The sequence below is a fragment of the Triticum aestivum genome, chromosome 1B, assembly GCF_018294505.1.
Source record: "Triticum aestivum cultivar Chinese Spring chromosome 1B, IWGSC CS RefSeq v2.1, whole genome shotgun sequence".
Classification (NCBI taxonomy): Eukaryota; Viridiplantae; Streptophyta; class Magnoliopsida; order Poales; family Poaceae; genus Triticum; species Triticum aestivum.
In genome coordinates, this window is record NC_057795.1 from 156,675,493 (window position 1) to 156,694,501 (window position 19,009).

Below are 19,009 nucleotides of genomic sequence, written 5' to 3' on the forward strand. Positions count from 1 at the left end.
CATCGTACGAATAGTTAACGTTCAAACATATTCGTTTTATGCCTAAGCTTGCCAACCCAAAGCTTTAGTCGCGCCACGAATGTAGCCATGTTTTTATACTACACTACTGGTATTTTCAGAAAGATGCAAAGTGCAATGTGCTATCTTTGTTAGAATCAGTTTACCACGTTTTTCAAAAAAGAAAAGTTTACTACGGGTGAGTACAATATAAGGTGGTGTTTATTTTATTTATTTATCAAATTCCACTAGTTTTATAAAAGCTTTATGGGCGGCTGATAAACGTTTCCCTTTATAAAATGCCCGCTACAAGATACTCCCTCCGTTTTTATTTACTCTGCATATTAGAATTAACTGAAGTCAAATTTCATAAAGTTTGACCAATTTATAAAAAATAATATAGACATTTATCATAACAAATTTATATGATGTGAAAGTGCATTCAATAATAAATCTAATTTTATTGATTTGTTATTTTTTATGTTAATTTTTTTATAAACTTGATCAAAGTTTATAAAGCTTGATTTTTATACCAAAACCAATACACGGACTAAATATAAAAAGAGGGAGTATATACACACACCGCTGGACCCTCGTCCAATTCATCAAATCCAAATCTCAGAAAAGAAAAAGCGAGACAGAGCAGTACTCTGCCCCTCGGCCAGCCCGAGGCCAGGCCGTGCGCCTCCTCTCCCTGACTACCTCGCTCGAACGCAGCGCCGCCGCCTCGCCCGTCGGCGACCGCGGTCAGCCGGCCGGAGCCCGGACGGACGGACGCCGCCCCTCCCGTCGGCCGCCGCCGCGTCCAGCGCTCCGCTCCAGGTTCGTGTTCGGGTAATCCTCCTGACTTACCTCTGCAGCGCCCGCTGTCCGACTCCTCTCTCTCTCTCAGTCTTCTTTGATCCCCCGTCTGCCGTTTGGACCGAGGAAGAAGGCGCACTGACGTCAGGGAATCAGGCCGCTTCTCCCGGTGGACTGCCCAAAAAAACCCCGGTTCTGGCGGCTCTCTCGCCCGCCCGCCCGCAAATTCCAAAAGGCCCAAACCCCCAGGTAGGTGGAGCGCGGCGCCCGAACCCCGAGACGGCCAGAAATATCCTCCCTTATTACCTTTCCGCAGGTGTTCGTCCGACTCTGTACTCTGAACCGATTAGGATTCAGGGAGAGATTCTCTTTACCGTTCTCCGTGTCGCCCTCCTCTCCTCTTCCTCTACGTGCCGCCCTCCCCCTTCGCTCTCCCTCGCACGCAGATTGCTGCGCCGGCGGCGGGTCCCCCCGCAAGCGAGGCGCCGCCGCCACCTTCTACTGCTCCCGGGATTCGACTAGGGGGCGGGTTGGTTCCGTCCTCTGCAGGTGAGGCGCCCCGGCTCTGCCTCTCCGTGGAGGGTTTTTCGTAGCCTACTTTGTTTTCTGTCGTGGACTTCGATCCTGTGTTTATTTTCCTATAAACCCTCTTCGGATCAACCGAACCGTGCTGTCAAATTCCTGTTAATTGGTTTCCTGTGTCCAAATTCCGTAGGAATTCCAGCGTCCAATCTGACCACATTCTCGCATTCGTTCACGTTCTTCCTGTAAATTGGTACTGGTTGTCTAGTTCGTGCCGATGGCCCGTTTGCTTCGGTTCTGCTATCAGCTGTCCCATTCGATACGAGTGCTTGGGATTGAGATGCGATTCCTGTTTCCGTACCAATGCCTGTTGCAGTTTGCTGTTCCATCAAACTATTTCTTCCTGTTTTAACGATTTAGATTAGATTCTATTCCTTTTCGTATGCCATCATCTACTTCTGTCAGTATGATACTTTTTATGTGTTCGTTCTGCAGGATGGAGGAGCCAAATGCTGAAATGGGAATGCCAACCGGGGAGCTGAAAGGCATCGCATTCTATCTCATGACCAATACAGAGATGGTAAGCTTTTACTTTGCCTCGACAAATTTTGCCCCCGAAAAGAGGAATATACTTAAAGCTGATGTGCATTTCCAGGAAAAGTCAAGCAGCGCGAGCATTATAGAACCATCTGATGTCAGCAGTGCCAAGTTGGGACTACCAAATGGGGCACCACAGTGTGAGACTTGCGGAGCGCAGACTGTGCGTGAATGTGATGGTGAGTAATATTAAGCATTCAGCATCAAATTTATGTGGTTGTTCCTAATCCAAAATAAATTGACTTGTCCAAATTTTAGGTCATTCTGGTGTGATTAAGCTGCCGGCAACTGTGTTCAATCCGCATCTATTCGAGGAAGTTGTTCAGTTACTGAATCAGATATGTCCTGGCTGCCACACTCCAAAGCAGAACAGAGATTCGAAGGTTTGTAATAGCCAGATTAACCTAGTTCATCCTGATTTACCAATTTATTCTCTTTCATATTTTAAGGGTGTCATACCTTATGGGCCATAGCGCCTCTGGACAATAAGGTCCTTGTTCAAAAACTCTCATTGTTGATCTGCTGAACTAATGTCATGGTGCTAAGTCCTGCATACAAAATAAAAGTCCATAAAACAAATATCGGTACTGCTGTCATAGCCAGTGCATCTTTTCCCATGCCTAACTTATCTTTAAACAAACTTCTGCAATGTGGAAACCAAGCTTTATACTGATTACTAACATTTTATTTGTTTGAACATTTGGAATTTGTGAGACAAGATATTTACATTTCAAAAGCACATCAGAAGATATGTAGGCATTGCAACACATAATCTAGAAACTATGCATGCAGAAGCATCTCTCTTTTTTGGTATATCGGGTTGGTTCATATTTATTCCTCTAACATGTCGATTTTTGTTGTCAAAGAGGTCGGATGGGGCAACAAGTCAAGCAACTTGCAAGTATTGCTCAGTAAGTGCATCTTCAACGTTTGGGCTTGTAATTCTGCCCTATCATATTAAACCTTGACCCTTTTTTGCTGAACAGAAGGATGGCACTAAACAATACCCCGATGTAATCTTTAAGACACTGAAAAGCCCAAGAATAACACTGTCCAAGGCTAAACTTCTACGGGACCCTGACTTTATGGACAAAATTTCGCTTACTGCAGAAGTTGCTGACAGTGTGACTGGTTCACCTGAAGTTCTTCCCCTGGACTATTGGGATTTCGTACCTCATCACCACCCCCCTCAATCAAATATGACCAAGATATTATTGTCTCCATACCAAGTAAGTACTCCCTCCGATCCATATTAATTGTCGCAGCTTTAGTACAAAGCTGTACTAAAGCTGCGTCAATTAATATGGATCTGTACTAAAGCTGCGTCAATTAATATGGATTGGAGGGAGTATTTGCTATTCAGTAACATTAGTCTGTTCTGTGTTGGCTTGCAGAGCAGATTTGGTTTTGCTGCAGCATCATTTCCTGTTTCTTCTTTTGAGAAAAATGTTCTATATTATTGGCTGACAACTCATCAACTTTGGCCCTGCCATATTTTTCTCAAAGCGTCAAGTGTATGGAATTATAAGACAATTTAAAGGGGATTTTGGGTTGCTTGTGTTGTTTTGAATATTTTATAACATGCAGAACAAAACACAACAAACACTATGTGATCCAGAAATATGATATATCATTATTATTATCTGGTAAAATAGTATTGCATGAACATTAACGCAATACACTTGGTCCACGATGATGCATTACCAACTCTCTGCACATAAGTGGATGCAGAATGTCCTCATAAGGTCTAAATTGACTCATCCACTTTTCAGTGAAATTATAATGCACCTCTAGTTTTGTTCAGTGGACGATGTGTGGATGAAAAATATAATTAAGTGATAAGGGAAACTGGGCCAATGCTATTTTCTCAAAGCTTCTTTTGAAAGGTGGTATGCATATTCTTCTAGGCCACTGCACTGGTTGCTATGCTACAGCGTATTTCTTTCAAAAGTAAATGGCAAGCAACCGACCATATAATTTTAAAATATTTCTTATGGTTAAAACCTTATTTCCTTTATCACATTTGCAGGCCTCTCACATATTGGAACAACTTGATCCTGAGCTATTTAGCCGGTTTGCTTCAAAGCCGGAGCTAATTTTCCTGTCGTGTTTGCCGGTGACTCCTAACTTCCATCGTGTGGCGGAGTTGCCCTATGGGTTTTCAGATGGCCCTCGCCTAGCTTATGTAAGTGCTAGACCTCTCTGGTGAACTCCATACCAAAGATTATTTTCTGTATCATCCCTTCAACGTTTTTCTAACAATTTTCCCCTTAAATGCTTTTGTTAAACGCAACCAAATCCTCTGTATGGTGTAAGGACTTACATCTGATAGTGAGTCAACAATAAATCATGTAATAAACGAGAGAACCTAGGCTAGTCTTCCTACATCTAATTAAATGATTCATCACTATTCTGTCTAATATACTCTTACACAATTCTGTTGCCAAAACAAGGCAGTATTCTCTCTGGTTTCCTTATAGGTTTGTTGAGCATGCTTGTTTTATTGTGGTCTGATGCACATACTTGGTGCATATCTGGGCTGTGTTGGTGCTGTAATTATGGACTTATATGCTTTTTCATTCCATGTTTGGACTTAGGATGACCTGACAAAAGCTTACAAGAGGACGGTTGATGTCGGTAGGAAACTTGATGACTTCCGTCAGCATCCACAGTTCAGTGTTCTTGCAAGTTCACTTGTCACAAGCCGAGTTGTGGAGTGCCTCAAATTGTCAAAGGCAAGGGAGCTGATATCTTGTTTTATTGCAGTATCAATGTTGCATGATTATATGCCTTTCTATTGCAATATCCGCATAGCATGATCCACATTATCCAGATATGAATTTCCCTATTTTTGTCAGTTTTACTAAAATTATACACTGTCAGAGCCTCCCTTGCAGTTTTCCGGTCAAGTTCTCCTGCCGTATTGTCAGATCTGTAGATACTCAATAAAAAACAATTAAACCAAAGTCTGTACTTCATAACCTCAACTCCACACGCACTTGTGTGCGCACCACTTCTCTGTCATATAATACAGTAAAAAGACATGTTAGCTTATTTTGATGCGTCTCTTAAAAGCATCATAACAGTCCTTTTAATATGGTTAGATTAGGTGTGTTTTATTTGAAGCAGCTCTTGTTTATTTTGTTCCCACTCACACATATGGATTATGCATTTGACAGTATTATCTGGTTCCCATGTTTGTCCATCCCTTTTCCATTAATTGCTTTCCATCTCCAAACATGCACTCAGTAGTTGACTTGCACCATATGATATTCAAATTGTTCTGGCACTTTACCTGATTGTAGTGGAGAATAGCGCATACACCAATCTTCCACATTGATATGTTGCCCTCTGTAAACAGATTAAACACAACCGACAAAACATAGCTGTTTCATCTAGTCCCCTCTAAGTTTAATTCGGTTAATTTCGAAGGATGAGTATCAGGTTCAGTGAAAGAAAAGCTGTTTGTTTTTGTTATTATTCAAAACAAAGAATTACCAATATGTAGTTTGAGGTGGCATTGCTGCTTATGTCATATGCTTTCACTTGCTTGTTAACATTTTTATTTATTTGCAGTTACACTCTAAAAAGACAGATAAGGAATCATCAACAGACACACATGGAATGAAATGGTTGAAGGATGCCATTCTCAGCAAACGGTCCGATAATGCTTTTCGGGGTACTATGGTCGGTGATCCGAAGATTAGATTGCATGAAATTGGCGTCCCTGTGGATTTAGCTTCGAACTTGGTTGTTTCTGAGCATGTTAACTCCTACAACTTTGACAGCATAAATTCGAAGTGCAACAGTTACCTTCTTGCCAATGAAAAACTAGTCATTAAGCGTAGTGGAAAGACAATTATTGTTCGGAAGCCAAATCAGCTGGTAATTGGCGACACTGTGCACAGGCTATTGCAGGATGGTGATCTTATTCTTATCAACAGGCCACCGTCAGTACATCAACATTCCCTCATTGGACTCTCTGCAAAATTACTCCCAGTTCAGTCGGTACTTTCAATCAACCCACTCTGTTGTGCACCACTCGCGGGAGATTTTGATGGGGACTGTTTGCATGGATATGTCCCACAGTCCATACAGTCAAGAGTTGAGCTTGGGGAGTTAGTTAGTTTGAGCCACCAACTATTGAACGCGCAAGATGGGCGAAGTTTGGTGTCATTAACACATGACTCTCTAGCTGCAGCATATCTGTTAACAAGCTCAGAGGTTTTACTAAAGAAAACTGAAGTTCAGCAATTTCAAATGTTATTATGCCATCCACTCTCGCCGACACCAGGGCCAGCAATAATGAAATCTATACACTCTCATGGTCCACTGTGGACCGGTAAGCAGTTGTTCAGCATGCTGCTTCCGTCTGATATGAGTTTCAACATTGAGCCTAAGGTACACATCATAGACGGTGAAGTTCTTGCCTGCCCATCTGAATCTTTTTGGCTGCAGAATAGCATATCTGGCCTTTTTTCTGTCATGTTCAAACAATATGGCGACAAGGCTCTTGAGTTACTCTCTTCTGCTCAGGATGTACTATGTGAGTTTTTAACCATGAGAGGTTTAAGTGTCAGTCTTTCGGATATCTATCTGTTCCCAGACCATGACTCGAGGAGAAAACTAGCTGATGGAGTTAATCTGGCATTGGATGATGCTGAAGAGGCTTTTCGTATTAAACAGATATTGCTAAGTCCAGATTCCATACCGATTCTGAAATGTTATGACGACTCTGCTGATTTATCACAATCTTATGAACAGTCCAGTTTCATTCGGAGCAATCTGCCAATTATAAAATCTTCAATCATGGCATTTAAGAGTGTATTCAGTGATCTTCAGAAGATGGTTCAACAGCACACAGCCAAAAATAATTCAATGATGATGATGACTAATGCAGGAAGTAAGGGTAGCATGTTGAAGTTTGTGCAACAAACTGCATGCGTCGGTCTTCAACTTCCAGCAAACAGATTCCCCTTTAGAATTCCGTCGGAACTCTCATGTGCCAGCTGGAATAGGCATAAATCTGAGGGCACGGGTGAATGCTTGGGAGGCCAAAACTTGTATGCTGTGATCAGGAATTCCTTTGCTGGCGGTTTAAATCCATTGGAGTGTCTTCTTCATTCGATATCTGGCAGAGCAAACTTCTTCAGTGAGAATGCAGATGTTCCCGGGACTTTAACAAGAAAACTAATGTATCACCTGAGGGATGTATATGTTGCTTATGATGGGACTGTTAGAAGTTCTTACGGGCAGCAGATAATGCAGTTCACTTATGATACTGCTGAAGACATGTGCAGTGATCGCAATCCGGAAGGTGAACTTGGTGCCCCTGTTGGTTCCTGGGCTGCTTGTTCCATTTCAGAAGCTGCATATGGAGCTTTGGATCACCCAGTGAACAGCTTAGAGGAATCTCCTCTCATGAATTTGCAGGTTACGCTCTTTTACTATATTGTTTCACGGCCCATGATTATTGTGATGTCTCTTTTCTTTCTTCTGATACTACTTTACATTAATTTCAGGATGTATTGAAGTGCCAGAAGGGTGGTACTTCTATGGATCATGTTGGTTTGCTTTTCCTGTCAAAGCATCTAAAAAAATATAGATATGGTTTGGAATATGCATCGCTAGAAGTTAAGGATCATCTCGAGCCAGTGAACTTCTCTGATTTGGTTGACACCGTCATGATCCTGTCAGTACATTTGAATCATCTTTTTCCTATCACTTTACGTTGAAGTACTTTCTAATTAATTAATATTTTTTTGCATTTTGTTTTGCAGACATGGGGGATGTGGCATACAGTCAACAAAAGGAAGCCCATGGATTACTCATTTTCATCTAAGCCAGGTCTTATTCTTTCGAAGTAACCACACTTCCTATTTTATAAGGGTCATTAAGCTGATGTCTTAAATAAATATTTAAACTTGTACGTACATGCAGGAAATGATGATGAAAAAAAGATTGGGACTAAGACTTGTTGTGGAAGAGATTACAGAACAATACAATGCCAAAAGAGACAAGTTAAACATCCCTAAAGTTTATATTTCGAAGGGGTAAGTTCAGAAACTATTTGGTTCCCATGAAAAAATTGTTCGTGTTAAAATTAGTATTTGTATGTCTCTCTGTTTCTTTTTGTCTAACCACTAATTTGGTGTGCCAACTGCTTCCATGTTCTCGCTAACGTGAAAATGAAGATAGAGTATATGCCCTGTTAATATACTCAACTCTCCTTTCCGCCCTCGCTCTCAGCATGGTAATTATCACTAACAATCATGGCAACATATAAGTTAGATTCTGTTGATGTTTACCAATCAGGGGATAAACATTTTGGTGTGTATGCTACGAAGTAATTGTATTTCAGCAGCATCAGTTTATAGTGTGTGTGCTTCATTTCTTTGTCGAAATGATGTCATGAAGGGTAAATACCGCTGGGAAGATGGTCAGGCGGCTGTTTGAGAGAGGGATTAGATTAGGGATTGCGAGGATGAAGTAGATGACAGATAGGTCATAATTCTTCTTGCTTGATCATTCATCTCAAGGCCTCAAGGGGTCAAGTAACAACCCAAGCTAGGCAGCAAACTGAACATCTTGTCCCTAGTTGGTGTAAGGCTTGGCTCAAGGGATATCTTCTCCCTAAATGATTACTAATTCCTAGTTAATAATACTGTTCACAAACTTAAAGATAACACAATTATATCCCTTAGTTGGAGCCAGCTAGGGCCGTCCTTACCTAGCATTTGGGTGACCTTTTTTCTCTCCAAATACTAGATTTTAATCTATTCATCATATAGTATTGGTCTTTTCTGGAACACCTATAAAGTTTGCGTCATTTCGTTAGGTAAAACAATAGCTGTTCATGGTAGCAATTGAACTATTCAAGATACAATGCTGTTATCCATTGATGGGTTACCTCACATCAATGTTAGACCAAGCCAGCTAACTCATTAAATGAGTTATCTCTTACATCTTAATATAGTTAAAATTACCACAACAAAAGAGTAGATATTTTGTATTAGAGGAGCAACTATATAGTACAAGAGACTTGGAATACAAGGAAGGAAATCTAGACTAATACAGACACCTAGACCAATACTAATACTACTCAACAGTTTTTATCTAAAAAATTACATTGTAGTTAAATCCAACTATTGCATTGCCTGCCCTAGTGATATATACACATCAATATTTCAACAAACATGTCAGGCATTAGATGTGAGGTGAATTGTAGGCTATGAAGTGCTTATGTATGTTATACATTATGCGAATGCCTACTTTACTTTTTCTCTTTGAGCTTCTGCAATATATATTTTGACATGTAATACTTCTACCCTGCAGCAAATGTTCTGCTGACAATGAGTGCGGTAACAGGCAGACTTGCTGTATCACTGTGGTAACACAGGATGATTCAGACTCTATGTCTCTATTGGAGACTATCAAGAAAAGGGTGATTCCAAACCTCCTGGCCTTACTAGTGAAAGGTAATTATGGTTCGATAGATCTTCCGAAACATGTTTTCTATATTTGTGCTAAGGAACTCCTTCACTTTACTAGATCGAGTTCTAGAACATATAATTTTATTTTTCTACATTTCATGGTACAAAGGTAAAGTTGTTTTCGCTGCAACTTGTATGATTCAGTCTTCTGATGTTCTCATAAATTTGAGGACCCTTTATGTGACTTCTATGTTTCAAATATCACATACTAACTTGATTCCTTCAGTACAGAGCATGCGGATTATATTTGATGCACAATACTTGTTTTCCTTTGCAGGATTTTTGGAATTTAAGAAAGTTGAGATCCAGTGTCAAGAGGACAGTGAACTTATTGTGAAAGTTATTATGTCTGAGGAGCACTGCAAGAGTGTGAAGTTTTGGGCTACTCTACAAAAGTCTTGCATAGCAATTATGGAGTTGATTGACTGGGAGAGGAGCCGGCCAGGGAGCGTATATGATATTTTTTGCTCATATGGCATAGACTCAGCATGGAAATACTTTGTTGAAGTATATATTTTCTTCTCTTTATTTTGATTTTCACTTCTCTAAACATTTGGGTCAAATTGTTTTGAAGCCTTGCCAGTGATAATTTCTTCTATAGCTTTGATGTTTCCTCATTCCTTGTGCAGTCCTTAAGATCAAAAACTGATGATATTGGAAGGAATATTTGCCGCGAACACTTGCTGGTTGTGGCAAATTGCCTGTCTGTAAGTGGGCAGTTCCATGGACTAAGCAGTCAAGGTTTGAAGCAACAACGGACTCGATTATCAATCTCATCTCCATTTTCTGAAGCTTGTTTTTCTGTGAGTAATTTAGGCTTCTTCTTTACTGCAAGATTTTCCCTTTTAAAGTGCGGTGAACAAATTCTTACTTGATGTCATGTTCTGCAGAGGCCTGCACATACTTTTATAAACGCTGCAAAGCAGTCTTCAGTGGACAATCTCTGTGGTACTGTAGATGCAATGGCCTGGGGCAAGGAGCCTACTACTGGGACATCAGGTCCTTTCAAGATTATTTATTCTGGGAAGGTGAGTATTGTAACTACTGTCAAATTTAGGCGCATGCTTTTTTAGAGGCATTTCATTGTACTCCCGAAAATGAAAAAAGTTAAAGCAAATTGAGGCCTTCATATACAACTGTCCTCTACTCCACTGCTATAGATTCATGCATTTAGTTTTCGAGAGCATAGTGCCAGATATATTTTCCCAGATACCTGTCTGTGATCAGGCTGTGGGATGCTTGAACTGTCTGTCTCATGATGTTGGGATTATTTTGTAACCAGTGAGTTAAACTTGGCCAAGTGATAAATGGATAAATATACGCTTTTTCCTTATTGTACTCGATGCATATACATATGTTTAATTCGATGCTAACATTTAACTCTTTCTGCAGGCGCATGCACCCATACCAAATGAGAACATCTATGACTTCCTAAATAGCCCTGAAGTTCGGCAAGCGCCGGGTGAAGCTTTCTTGAATGGTAGCACCATATCTGTGGAGCAAGATTTTCTTGTTGCTACAGTTGGTATATGGGACAACATTATTGATATGCGCACTTGCTTGCAGAACATGCTACGAGAGTAATGCCCCCATCATTATCCATGGAATTGTATCGTGCATAGTAGTTTTATCCCATTTGAAGTTTTATCTTGATTACCTTCCTATATGATACCATGTTTTACTTGCATGAAGGTACCAATTAAATGAATGTGTTGGGGAGCTAGATAAATCACGTGTAATCGAGGCCCTGAGATTTCATCCCAGAGGGCGTGAAAAGATTGGTGCTGGAATAAAAGATATAAAGGTAATATAAATGTGTTTCTGTTTTCCTCATAGCTTCGTCATTCTACAATTCTACTGATATGGATGTAGCTAACTATAGATGACTGTATTGATAGGAATTCTATTGTTTCCCAAAATAGTAGGATTGATTTTCTTACATCTTTGTGTGCATCTGTTTTTCATTTGGTATATGTGCTAATATTCTCGGCGCTGACATGCGAATGTGCTAATGAGCTGTCCACTTAATGTGAAAAAGGATTGTGTTCATTTAATTCCATCTCAAGGTTGCTACTCTTACCAGCTTTCGTAGCATTGTTGTGTTCCCAAGGTTGCATGAACAACAATCCCTTTCCCTCTGTTCATATTGTTCAATCTGACGGTATCTATTGTGTTACATCCCTCTTTTGGTACCTATATGCTTGTTGTAAATATCATAGCCAACTATTTTGCAGTGCATTATGGTTACTCTTGAGTTCTAGTAGCATATTGTTACCCTGAGATGATGTGATGTGTGCTCCTCGCAGATTGGCCATCATCCTAGTCACCCAGGAACAAGGTGCTTCATTATGGTACGGGACGACGGTACCACTGAGGACTTTTCTTACAAGAAATGTGTCCAGGCTGCCGCGGATTCTATCTCGCCTGAACTCGGACGTTATGTAGAGAGAATACTACGGAACAGAGCAGTTTCGTCACAATGTTAGCAGAGGCCAGGGGTCCATCCTCCTTTTCGAAAAAAAGAGTAGCACTGTTGCCATTTCATCTAGTTCAGTTCAGACCATAGGTAGAGAGCATCTGATGTTTTGTCGACAAGGAGCTGTCGAACAGTAGGTATAGAGCATCTGATGTTTTGTCGACAAGGAGCTGTCGAACAGAAGAAGTGGATGATGATCAGTTATCCTAGAGAAGAGTGAACTGCTGATTGGCGAAGATGCCGTGCTTCTTCGCCACCCTTCTGGTAGGAAATGAACATGTTGTCTTGTAGGGCCATGCCGTTCTTCTGTTGTACAACCCTTCTTCTCCTTGGCATTAGCATCTGGATATGTTGGAAGGAAACTCCGTCGTGAACCCTGTTTGTATGTAGAAATTTAGGCCCAAATTTCTGGGTGCTCATTTTATCCACCTTTCAGAAATTTTCCTGCCATGGTTCCGGCACTTGTTAAGAGGTTACGGTGAGGTTTCTTGGTGCAGCTAAATCTTGGGGGCTGTTTGGATTGAGCCCAATCTTGCCCTACCAAATAATTGGCATCACCAATTCCAGGGCATGACCAAAAAATTGGCAAGTCATGGCTGTTTGGATTGTAGCCATTAGTACTTGCCAATTTTTTGGCAAAACCATTGGATGTCATTTGGTTTGAAGCCAAATATTTGGCACATTTGACTGGCATGTGTTTGGTTTGGTTTCAAAATTTGAAAATTGCATGCCAGCCAAATAAAAGAACGCTTGTGTGTAAACAAGCAGTCACATATCACATGCTACAAAAAAATAAAAATTTGAATTAACCAACACACATATGCACACAAACTCTGCATTTTCAGAACTTCAGAATTAAACTCATACATTAAGTAGCTCATATATTGTCTGATACATGATAGACGGAATAAGGTTCACATCCTTTACCATACCATCTAGGACATAAACAGCCAGCCATGCACCAAATGCACTCCATACAAACAGTACATGATGCACCCAAGTTTGCTGTATATAGACAAAATATGCATGATGATGTTATCCATGCTCCCACTACGTGTTAAAGCGTTCCTAGCCATATAAACAAAAGGTTGCCACAAACTCTATCTAACCATGTGGCAATTCAGTGAGCAGCCGCAGATCCATCATTGCCACCTTCATGAAACTGAGGCTCAAAGTAGCTAATGACCCACTCTCGAAGAATTGTTTCATCGGCATAGTTAAGATAACTACGAAAGATATCTTGGTCTGGCTTGGATAGATAGGCAACAATCTCAAGTTTATCCTTAGCTGGGATGGTAAGGGCATTGATCCGCTTCCAAAGATTTGCATAAGGATCTGCAGGTGGCATTGGTTGCACAGACACAATAGGGGATGCAAGGGATTCAGCTAGCTTCTTGATACTGGTTACCATATCATCATTAGATACCTTGCCCTTCTTGTTTGCTTTGCCCTTGGTTGGCTTCTTGGAAGGTGATGATGATGCACACTTGCGCTTCTTGTTTAATGGATTGCCATCCAAGTCGACTTTAGGACTGCGACGATCAATAGTGTCAGAGTCAGCTTCATCACTGTCTGCTGGAATTAGATTTCCCTCAAGTTCCCTCACATCCTCGCTGTCATCACTACCATCATCCACATTGACAGTGGTTTGGTCAACTGCGAGTGAGCCATCAGCATGAGATTGATCCGAGAATAACTCTTCCAATTGATGAAAGAACCTAATGGGTCTGGTAAGATAATTGACTGCAGTTTTCTGCACACAAGGTAAGGTAAAAAGAGTAAAATAATGATTTTATGAACACAAAACATGAGAGAAGTTGCAGGTATAAAAAAACACAACAAGAGACAGTGAATATGAAGCATACATATATATAGACAATAGCAGCTATCCACTCATTTTAAAATCAGACCATGATATAAATAAGAGAAAAAACTACTAAGAACTTACATTGAGTCTTTGCTTTTCTGACTCAGAAAGTGTGAATGTGAAAGTGGTTCTGTCAAGGCCATTTCCACTATTGGCCATGGCACGACGCACCCAGCCCCACTTCTCCTTGCATTGACGATAGTGTCGATCCACTTGGGGTAGTGATGACAGCGAGGATGTGAGGGAACTTGAGGGAAATCTAATTCCAGCAGACAGTGATGAAGCTGACTCTGACACTATTGATCGTCGCAGTCCTAAAGTCGACTTGGATGGCAATCCATTAAACAAGAAGCGCAAGTGTGCATCATCATCACCTTCCAAGAAGCCAACCAAGGGCAAAGCAAACAAGAAGGGCAAGGTATCTAATGATGATATGGTAACCAGTATCAAGAAGCTAGCTGAATCCCTTGCATCCCCTATTGTGTCTGTGCAACCAATGCCACCTGCAGATCCTTATGCAAATCTTTGGAAGCGGATCAATGCCCTTACCATCCCAGCTAAGGATAAACTTGAGATTGTTGCCTATCTATCCAAGCCAGACCAAGATATCTTTCGTAGTTATCTTAACTATGCCGATGAAACAATTCTTCGAGAGTGGGTCATTAGCTACTTTGAGCCTCAGTTTCATGAAGGTGGCAATGATGGATCTGCGGCTGCTCACTGAATTGCCACATGGTTAGATAGAGTTTGTGGCAACCTTTTGTTTATATGGCTAGGAACGCTTTAACACGTAGTGGGAGCATGGATAACATCATCATGCATATTTTGTCTATATACAGCAAACTTGGGTGCATCATGTACTGTTTGTATGGAGTGCATTTGGTGCATGGCTGGCTGTTTATGTCCTAGATGGTATGGTAAAGGATGTGAACCTTATTCCGTCTATCATGTATCAGACAATATATGAGCTACTTAATGTATGAGTTTAATTCTGAAGTTCTGAAAATGCAGAGTTTGTGTGCATATGTGTGTTGGTTAATTCAAATTTTTATTTTTTTGTAGCATGTGATATGTGACTGCTTGTTTACACACAAGCGTTCTTTTATTTGGCTGGCATGCAATTTTCAAATTTTGAAACCAAACCAAACACATGCCAGTCAAATGTGCCAAATATTTGGCTTCAAACCAAATGACATCCAATGGTTTTGCCAAAAAATTGGCAAGTACTAATGGCTACAATCCAAACAGCCATGACTTGCCAATTTTTTGGTCATGCCCTGGAATTGGTGATGCCAATTATTTGGTAGGGCAAGATTGGGCTCAATCCAAACAGCCCCTCAATGCCCAGTTCGCGCGCTGCCAATTTTTTGGCGGCCGATTTCCGCGCCGCCGTTTCGCCCGCGATTTGGCGAAAATGGGCGCGGGCGCGCTGGGGCGAGCCAAAATTGGTCGTGATCCAGGTGGAGGCCAAAAGGGTCGGGCGTGACCAATATTTTGGTAAGGCAACTATTGGTAGTCATCCAAACAGCCCCTTGGCTCCCATGGTTTTTACGGTGAGTTTTTTCTCCATGACGTCTGTTACAAGGAGAATGAGTGATGATCGGCAATGCTGGTCAAAGGGGAGAAGGCCAGCGCGGCGCAAGGGCAAGGACAACTTCTAGGGAGGCGACGAGAATGAGCTAGTACGATCGGCAATGCTGCCTGCCATTGGGAGCAAAGGGGGAGGGGGTTCCATCAGGAGCGCGCAAGGGAAGCAACTTGTGAAGGCCACAGCAGGGAAAGGAGGAACTAAAGGGCAGCTAACTAATTAGAGATGCAAGACTCGTTTTCCGGAACACAATTAAAATGCTAAAATAATAAAGGCCATTCGTCGAGCAGTTCTCAAGTCGAACTTCGCCCTCAACCCCCGCGTCCCTCGCTGAGGTGACACAGGGACCCTAGCTTCCCTCCCCTCTAGCCCCTTCTCCCTTGCTGCCGTGGAGGGACACTGTCAGGAGAAGCCCGAGCAATGTCGACGACAACAGGGCCTCTCCTAAATGCGCCTCTCCCCCAGCGGCGGCATGGTATCGGTCGGCGGATTTCTTGACGGCGAAGCACGACGAAAATCCGATGGCGGCCTTGCTCGGTGGCAGTGGGCCGGGCTTCGTCCGGTGGTGCTGCCGTGGCCGCCAGGGGCTCTAGATCCACACATTTTGTATCTAGGTGGGCCTATGGGGTTGGTCTGTGTTGCCGGTAGGCATCGTGATGCCGAGTCGCAGTGGCTACTGGGCACCGTGGTGGTGCTGACAACAACAATGTTAGCTCGGTGGTGGTGCCAGCTGTTCTGGCGGTGGTGCAGGTCGAACGTGATGATGCAGCTTCAATGACGAGGTGATGTGATGGTGACGGAGTGAACCAGCATGGGCGGTGTTGCCCATTCCGGTGCGCAGGGATGTAGGTGTGGGTCCATGCAGATGAAAGTCTTACTCGTCTTCGTCAGTGCCAGCGGCGATGACGCACGTGGGCGTCGTTCCCCCTTCTTGGAGGCATCACTATGGTGTGTCGGCATCTGACTCTCTCTCATCTGGTTTGTTTTCGCCGGGTGAAAGCCTAGGTTCGGATCCGGAACGACGATGGTGGATCCTCGGCGCCGTTTCTCTTTTTGGAGCATCGTATTTGGAGACATGGCTTGGAGGTTCTATGTTGCGTTCCTATGGTGCTCGCTGCTGTTATGGATTGTTCTCCAGGGTCTAGGGGTGTTATGTACGCTGTTGCGGGTGAGTCCAAGATGATGACTTTTCCGTAGTTGTCTGAGTCCCACCACCCACCTGCAGACTCTTTTAGGACTTCCAGGGGTGGTTGGTGCGTCGGCAAGGATAGTTCTTTTGGAGTTGTTGCTCTTTGCAGATGGCCGGTGTTGGTTGAGATGCGGCTTTGATGGCCAGTTTAGGACATGATCTTGTGCGTTGTGGTTGTAATGTGTGCTTTCGAGTTGGAGTGGAGTTTACTTCTCACTGAGGTGTGGTGGGAGTTTGTCTGTAATTCTTGTATTTTACATCCTCTGCAAGTCTTGAAAAATAAATTCTAAAATAAGGAAGCACCTAGGGAACAACTTGAAGGAAATATGCCCTAGAGGCAATAATAAAGTTGTTATTTTATATGTATTGATAAGACCGTTCACAATTTCTTGAAGCTCGATCTCCCCCCCAGATGAACCATATAGCCAAGAGAAACCATGAACCAGAATAGAAGAGCTTGCCCCACATTTTCTCATTAGTATTTGTTTATAGACTGGATAGGCGCCTGCTGCATAGAATAGAGATAAAAACATTACGGAAGGCTCATTCATTTTCCTTATTTCATGATAAATATTTATTATTCATACTAGAATTGTATAAACCGGAAACTTGATACATGTGTGGATACATAGACAAAACGCTGTGTCCCTAGTAAACCTCTACTAGACTAGCTCATTAATCAAAGATGGTTAAGTTTCCTAACCATAGACATGTGTTGTCATTTGATGAACGGGATCACATCATTAGGAGAATGATGTGATGGACAAGACCTATCCGTTAGCTTAGCATAATGATCGTTTAGTTTTATTGCTATTGCTTTCTTCATGTCAAATACATATTCCTCCGACTATGAGATTATGCAACTCCCGGATACCGGAGGAATGCCTTGTGTGCTCTCAAACGTCACAACGTAACCGGGTGATTATAAAGATGCTCTACAGTTATCTCCGAAGGTGTTTGTTGGGTTGGCATAGATCAAGATTAGGATTTGTCACCCCGAGTAATGGAGAGGTATCTCTGGGCCCTCTCGGTAATGCACATCATAAGAAGCCTTGCAAGCAAAGTGACTAATGAGTTAGTTGCAGGATGATGCATTATGGAACGAGTAAATAGACTCGCCGGTAACGATATTAAACTAGGTATGAAGATACCGACGATCGAATCTCGGGAAAGTAACATACCGATGACAAAGGGAATAATGTATGTTGTCATAACGGTTCGACCGATAAAGATCTTCGTAGAATATGTGGGAGCCAATATGAGCATCCAGGTTCTGCTATTGGTTATTGACCGGAGAGGTGTCTTGGTCATGTCTACATAGTTCTCGAACCCGTAGGGTCCGCACGCTTAACGTTCGATGACGATTTTGTATTATATGAGTTATGTGATTTGGTGACCAAATGTTGTTCAGAGTCCCGGATGAGATCACGGACATGACAAGGAGTCTCGAAATGGTTGAGAGGTAAAGATTCATATATAGGACGATAGTATACGGACACCGGAAGTGTTCCGGAGGGTACTGGGTACATATTGGGTCACTGGAAAGGAGTTTCGGGCAACCCCGGCAAAGATATGGGCTTAATGGGCCGAGGGAGGGACAGACCAGCCCACTAGGGGCTGGTGCGCCCCTTTCCCTGGCTGCAGGCCCTAGAGGAAGGAAAGGAAGGGGCGCCACCTCCTCCTGCCTTTCCCCCTTGGTGGGAGAAAGGAAAAGGGGGGGGGGCACCTCCTCCTTCCTTCCCCTCATCGCCAAAAGAAGGAAAGGGGGGATGCCTGGCCTAGGGCAAAGCCCAAGTAGGATCCCTCCTACTTGGGGCGCCCCTAGGGCTGCTTCTCCCTCCCTCCCACCTATATATACATGGGGAGGGGGCGCCTAGAACACAAAACAACATCTGTTAGCAGTGTGCGGCGCCCTCCTCCACAGATTACACCCTCGGTCATATTCTCGCAGTGCTTAGGCAAAGCCCTGCGTGGATCACTTCACCATCACCGTCACCACGCCGTCGTGTTGACGGAACTCATCTACTTCCTCGACACTTTGCTGGATCAAGAGTTCGAGGGACGTCATGGAGCTGAACGTGTGCAAAACTCGGAGGTGCCGTACGCTCGGTGCTTGATCGGTCAGAACGAGAAGAAGTTCGACTACATCAACTGCATTGGCAAACGCTTCCACTTTCGGTCTACGAGGGTACGTAGACACACTCTCCCCCTCTCGTTGCTATGCATCTCCTAGATAGATCTTGCGGAGTGTAGGAAATCTTTTGAAATTGCATGCTACGTTTCCCAACAGTGGCATCCGAGCCATGTCTATGCGTAGATGATATGCACGAGTAGAACACAAAGAGTTGTGGGCGGTGATCGTCATACTGCTTACCACCAATGTCTTATTTTGATTCGGTGGTATTGTTGGATGAAGCGGCCCGGACCAACCTTACATGACCACTTTCATGAGACCAGTTCCACCGACCGACATGCAACT

The 19,009-nt window shown here is 42.7% G+C and overlaps 2 protein-coding genes across 4 annotated transcripts; one reads left to right on the plus strand and one right to left on the minus strand.

Moving 5' to 3' along the window:
• The first annotated feature begins 583 nt into the window (after positions 1-583).
• LOC123113199 (DNA-directed RNA polymerase IV subunit 1) lies at positions 584-12,321 on the plus strand. Of its 3 annotated transcripts, none has more exons than XM_044534391.1 (19): positions 584-831; positions 1,816-1,900; positions 1,976-2,096; positions 2,176-2,300; positions 2,784-2,828; positions 2,904-3,146; positions 3,947-4,102; positions 4,515-4,652; positions 5,494-7,350; positions 7,440-7,609; positions 7,698-7,764; positions 7,858-7,970; positions 9,253-9,395; positions 9,688-9,917; positions 10,040-10,213; positions 10,301-10,438; positions 10,803-10,990; positions 11,103-11,214; positions 11,717-12,321. In XM_044534391.1, exons 2-19 carry the CDS (start codon positions 1,817-1,819, stop codon positions 11,894-11,896), a joined length of 4,284 nt encoding a protein of 1,427 aa, XP_044390326.1. In that variant the 5' UTR covers positions 584-831; position 1,816; the 3' UTR covers positions 11,897-12,321. The 3 variants fall into 3 exon arrangements, with proteins under 3 accessions (XP_044390326.1, XP_044390317.1, XP_044390308.1); XM_044534382.1 differs by having other exon boundaries at positions 584-819; XM_044534373.1 differs by lacking the exon at positions 584-831 and adding an exon at positions 1,048-1,347.
• A 403-nt stretch (positions 12,322-12,724) lies between these two features.
• On the minus strand, positions 12,725-13,967 carry LOC123113214 (uncharacterized). The gene is made up of 2 exons (XM_044534401.1): positions 13,835-13,967; positions 12,725-13,639 (listed from the first exon to the last, which is right to left on the minus strand). Exons 1-2 carry the CDS (start codon positions 13,910-13,912, stop codon positions 13,007-13,009), a joined length of 711 nt encoding a protein of 236 aa, XP_044390336.1. The 5' UTR covers positions 13,913-13,967; the 3' UTR covers positions 12,725-13,006.
• Between the last annotated feature and the right edge of the window lie 5,042 nt (positions 13,968-19,009).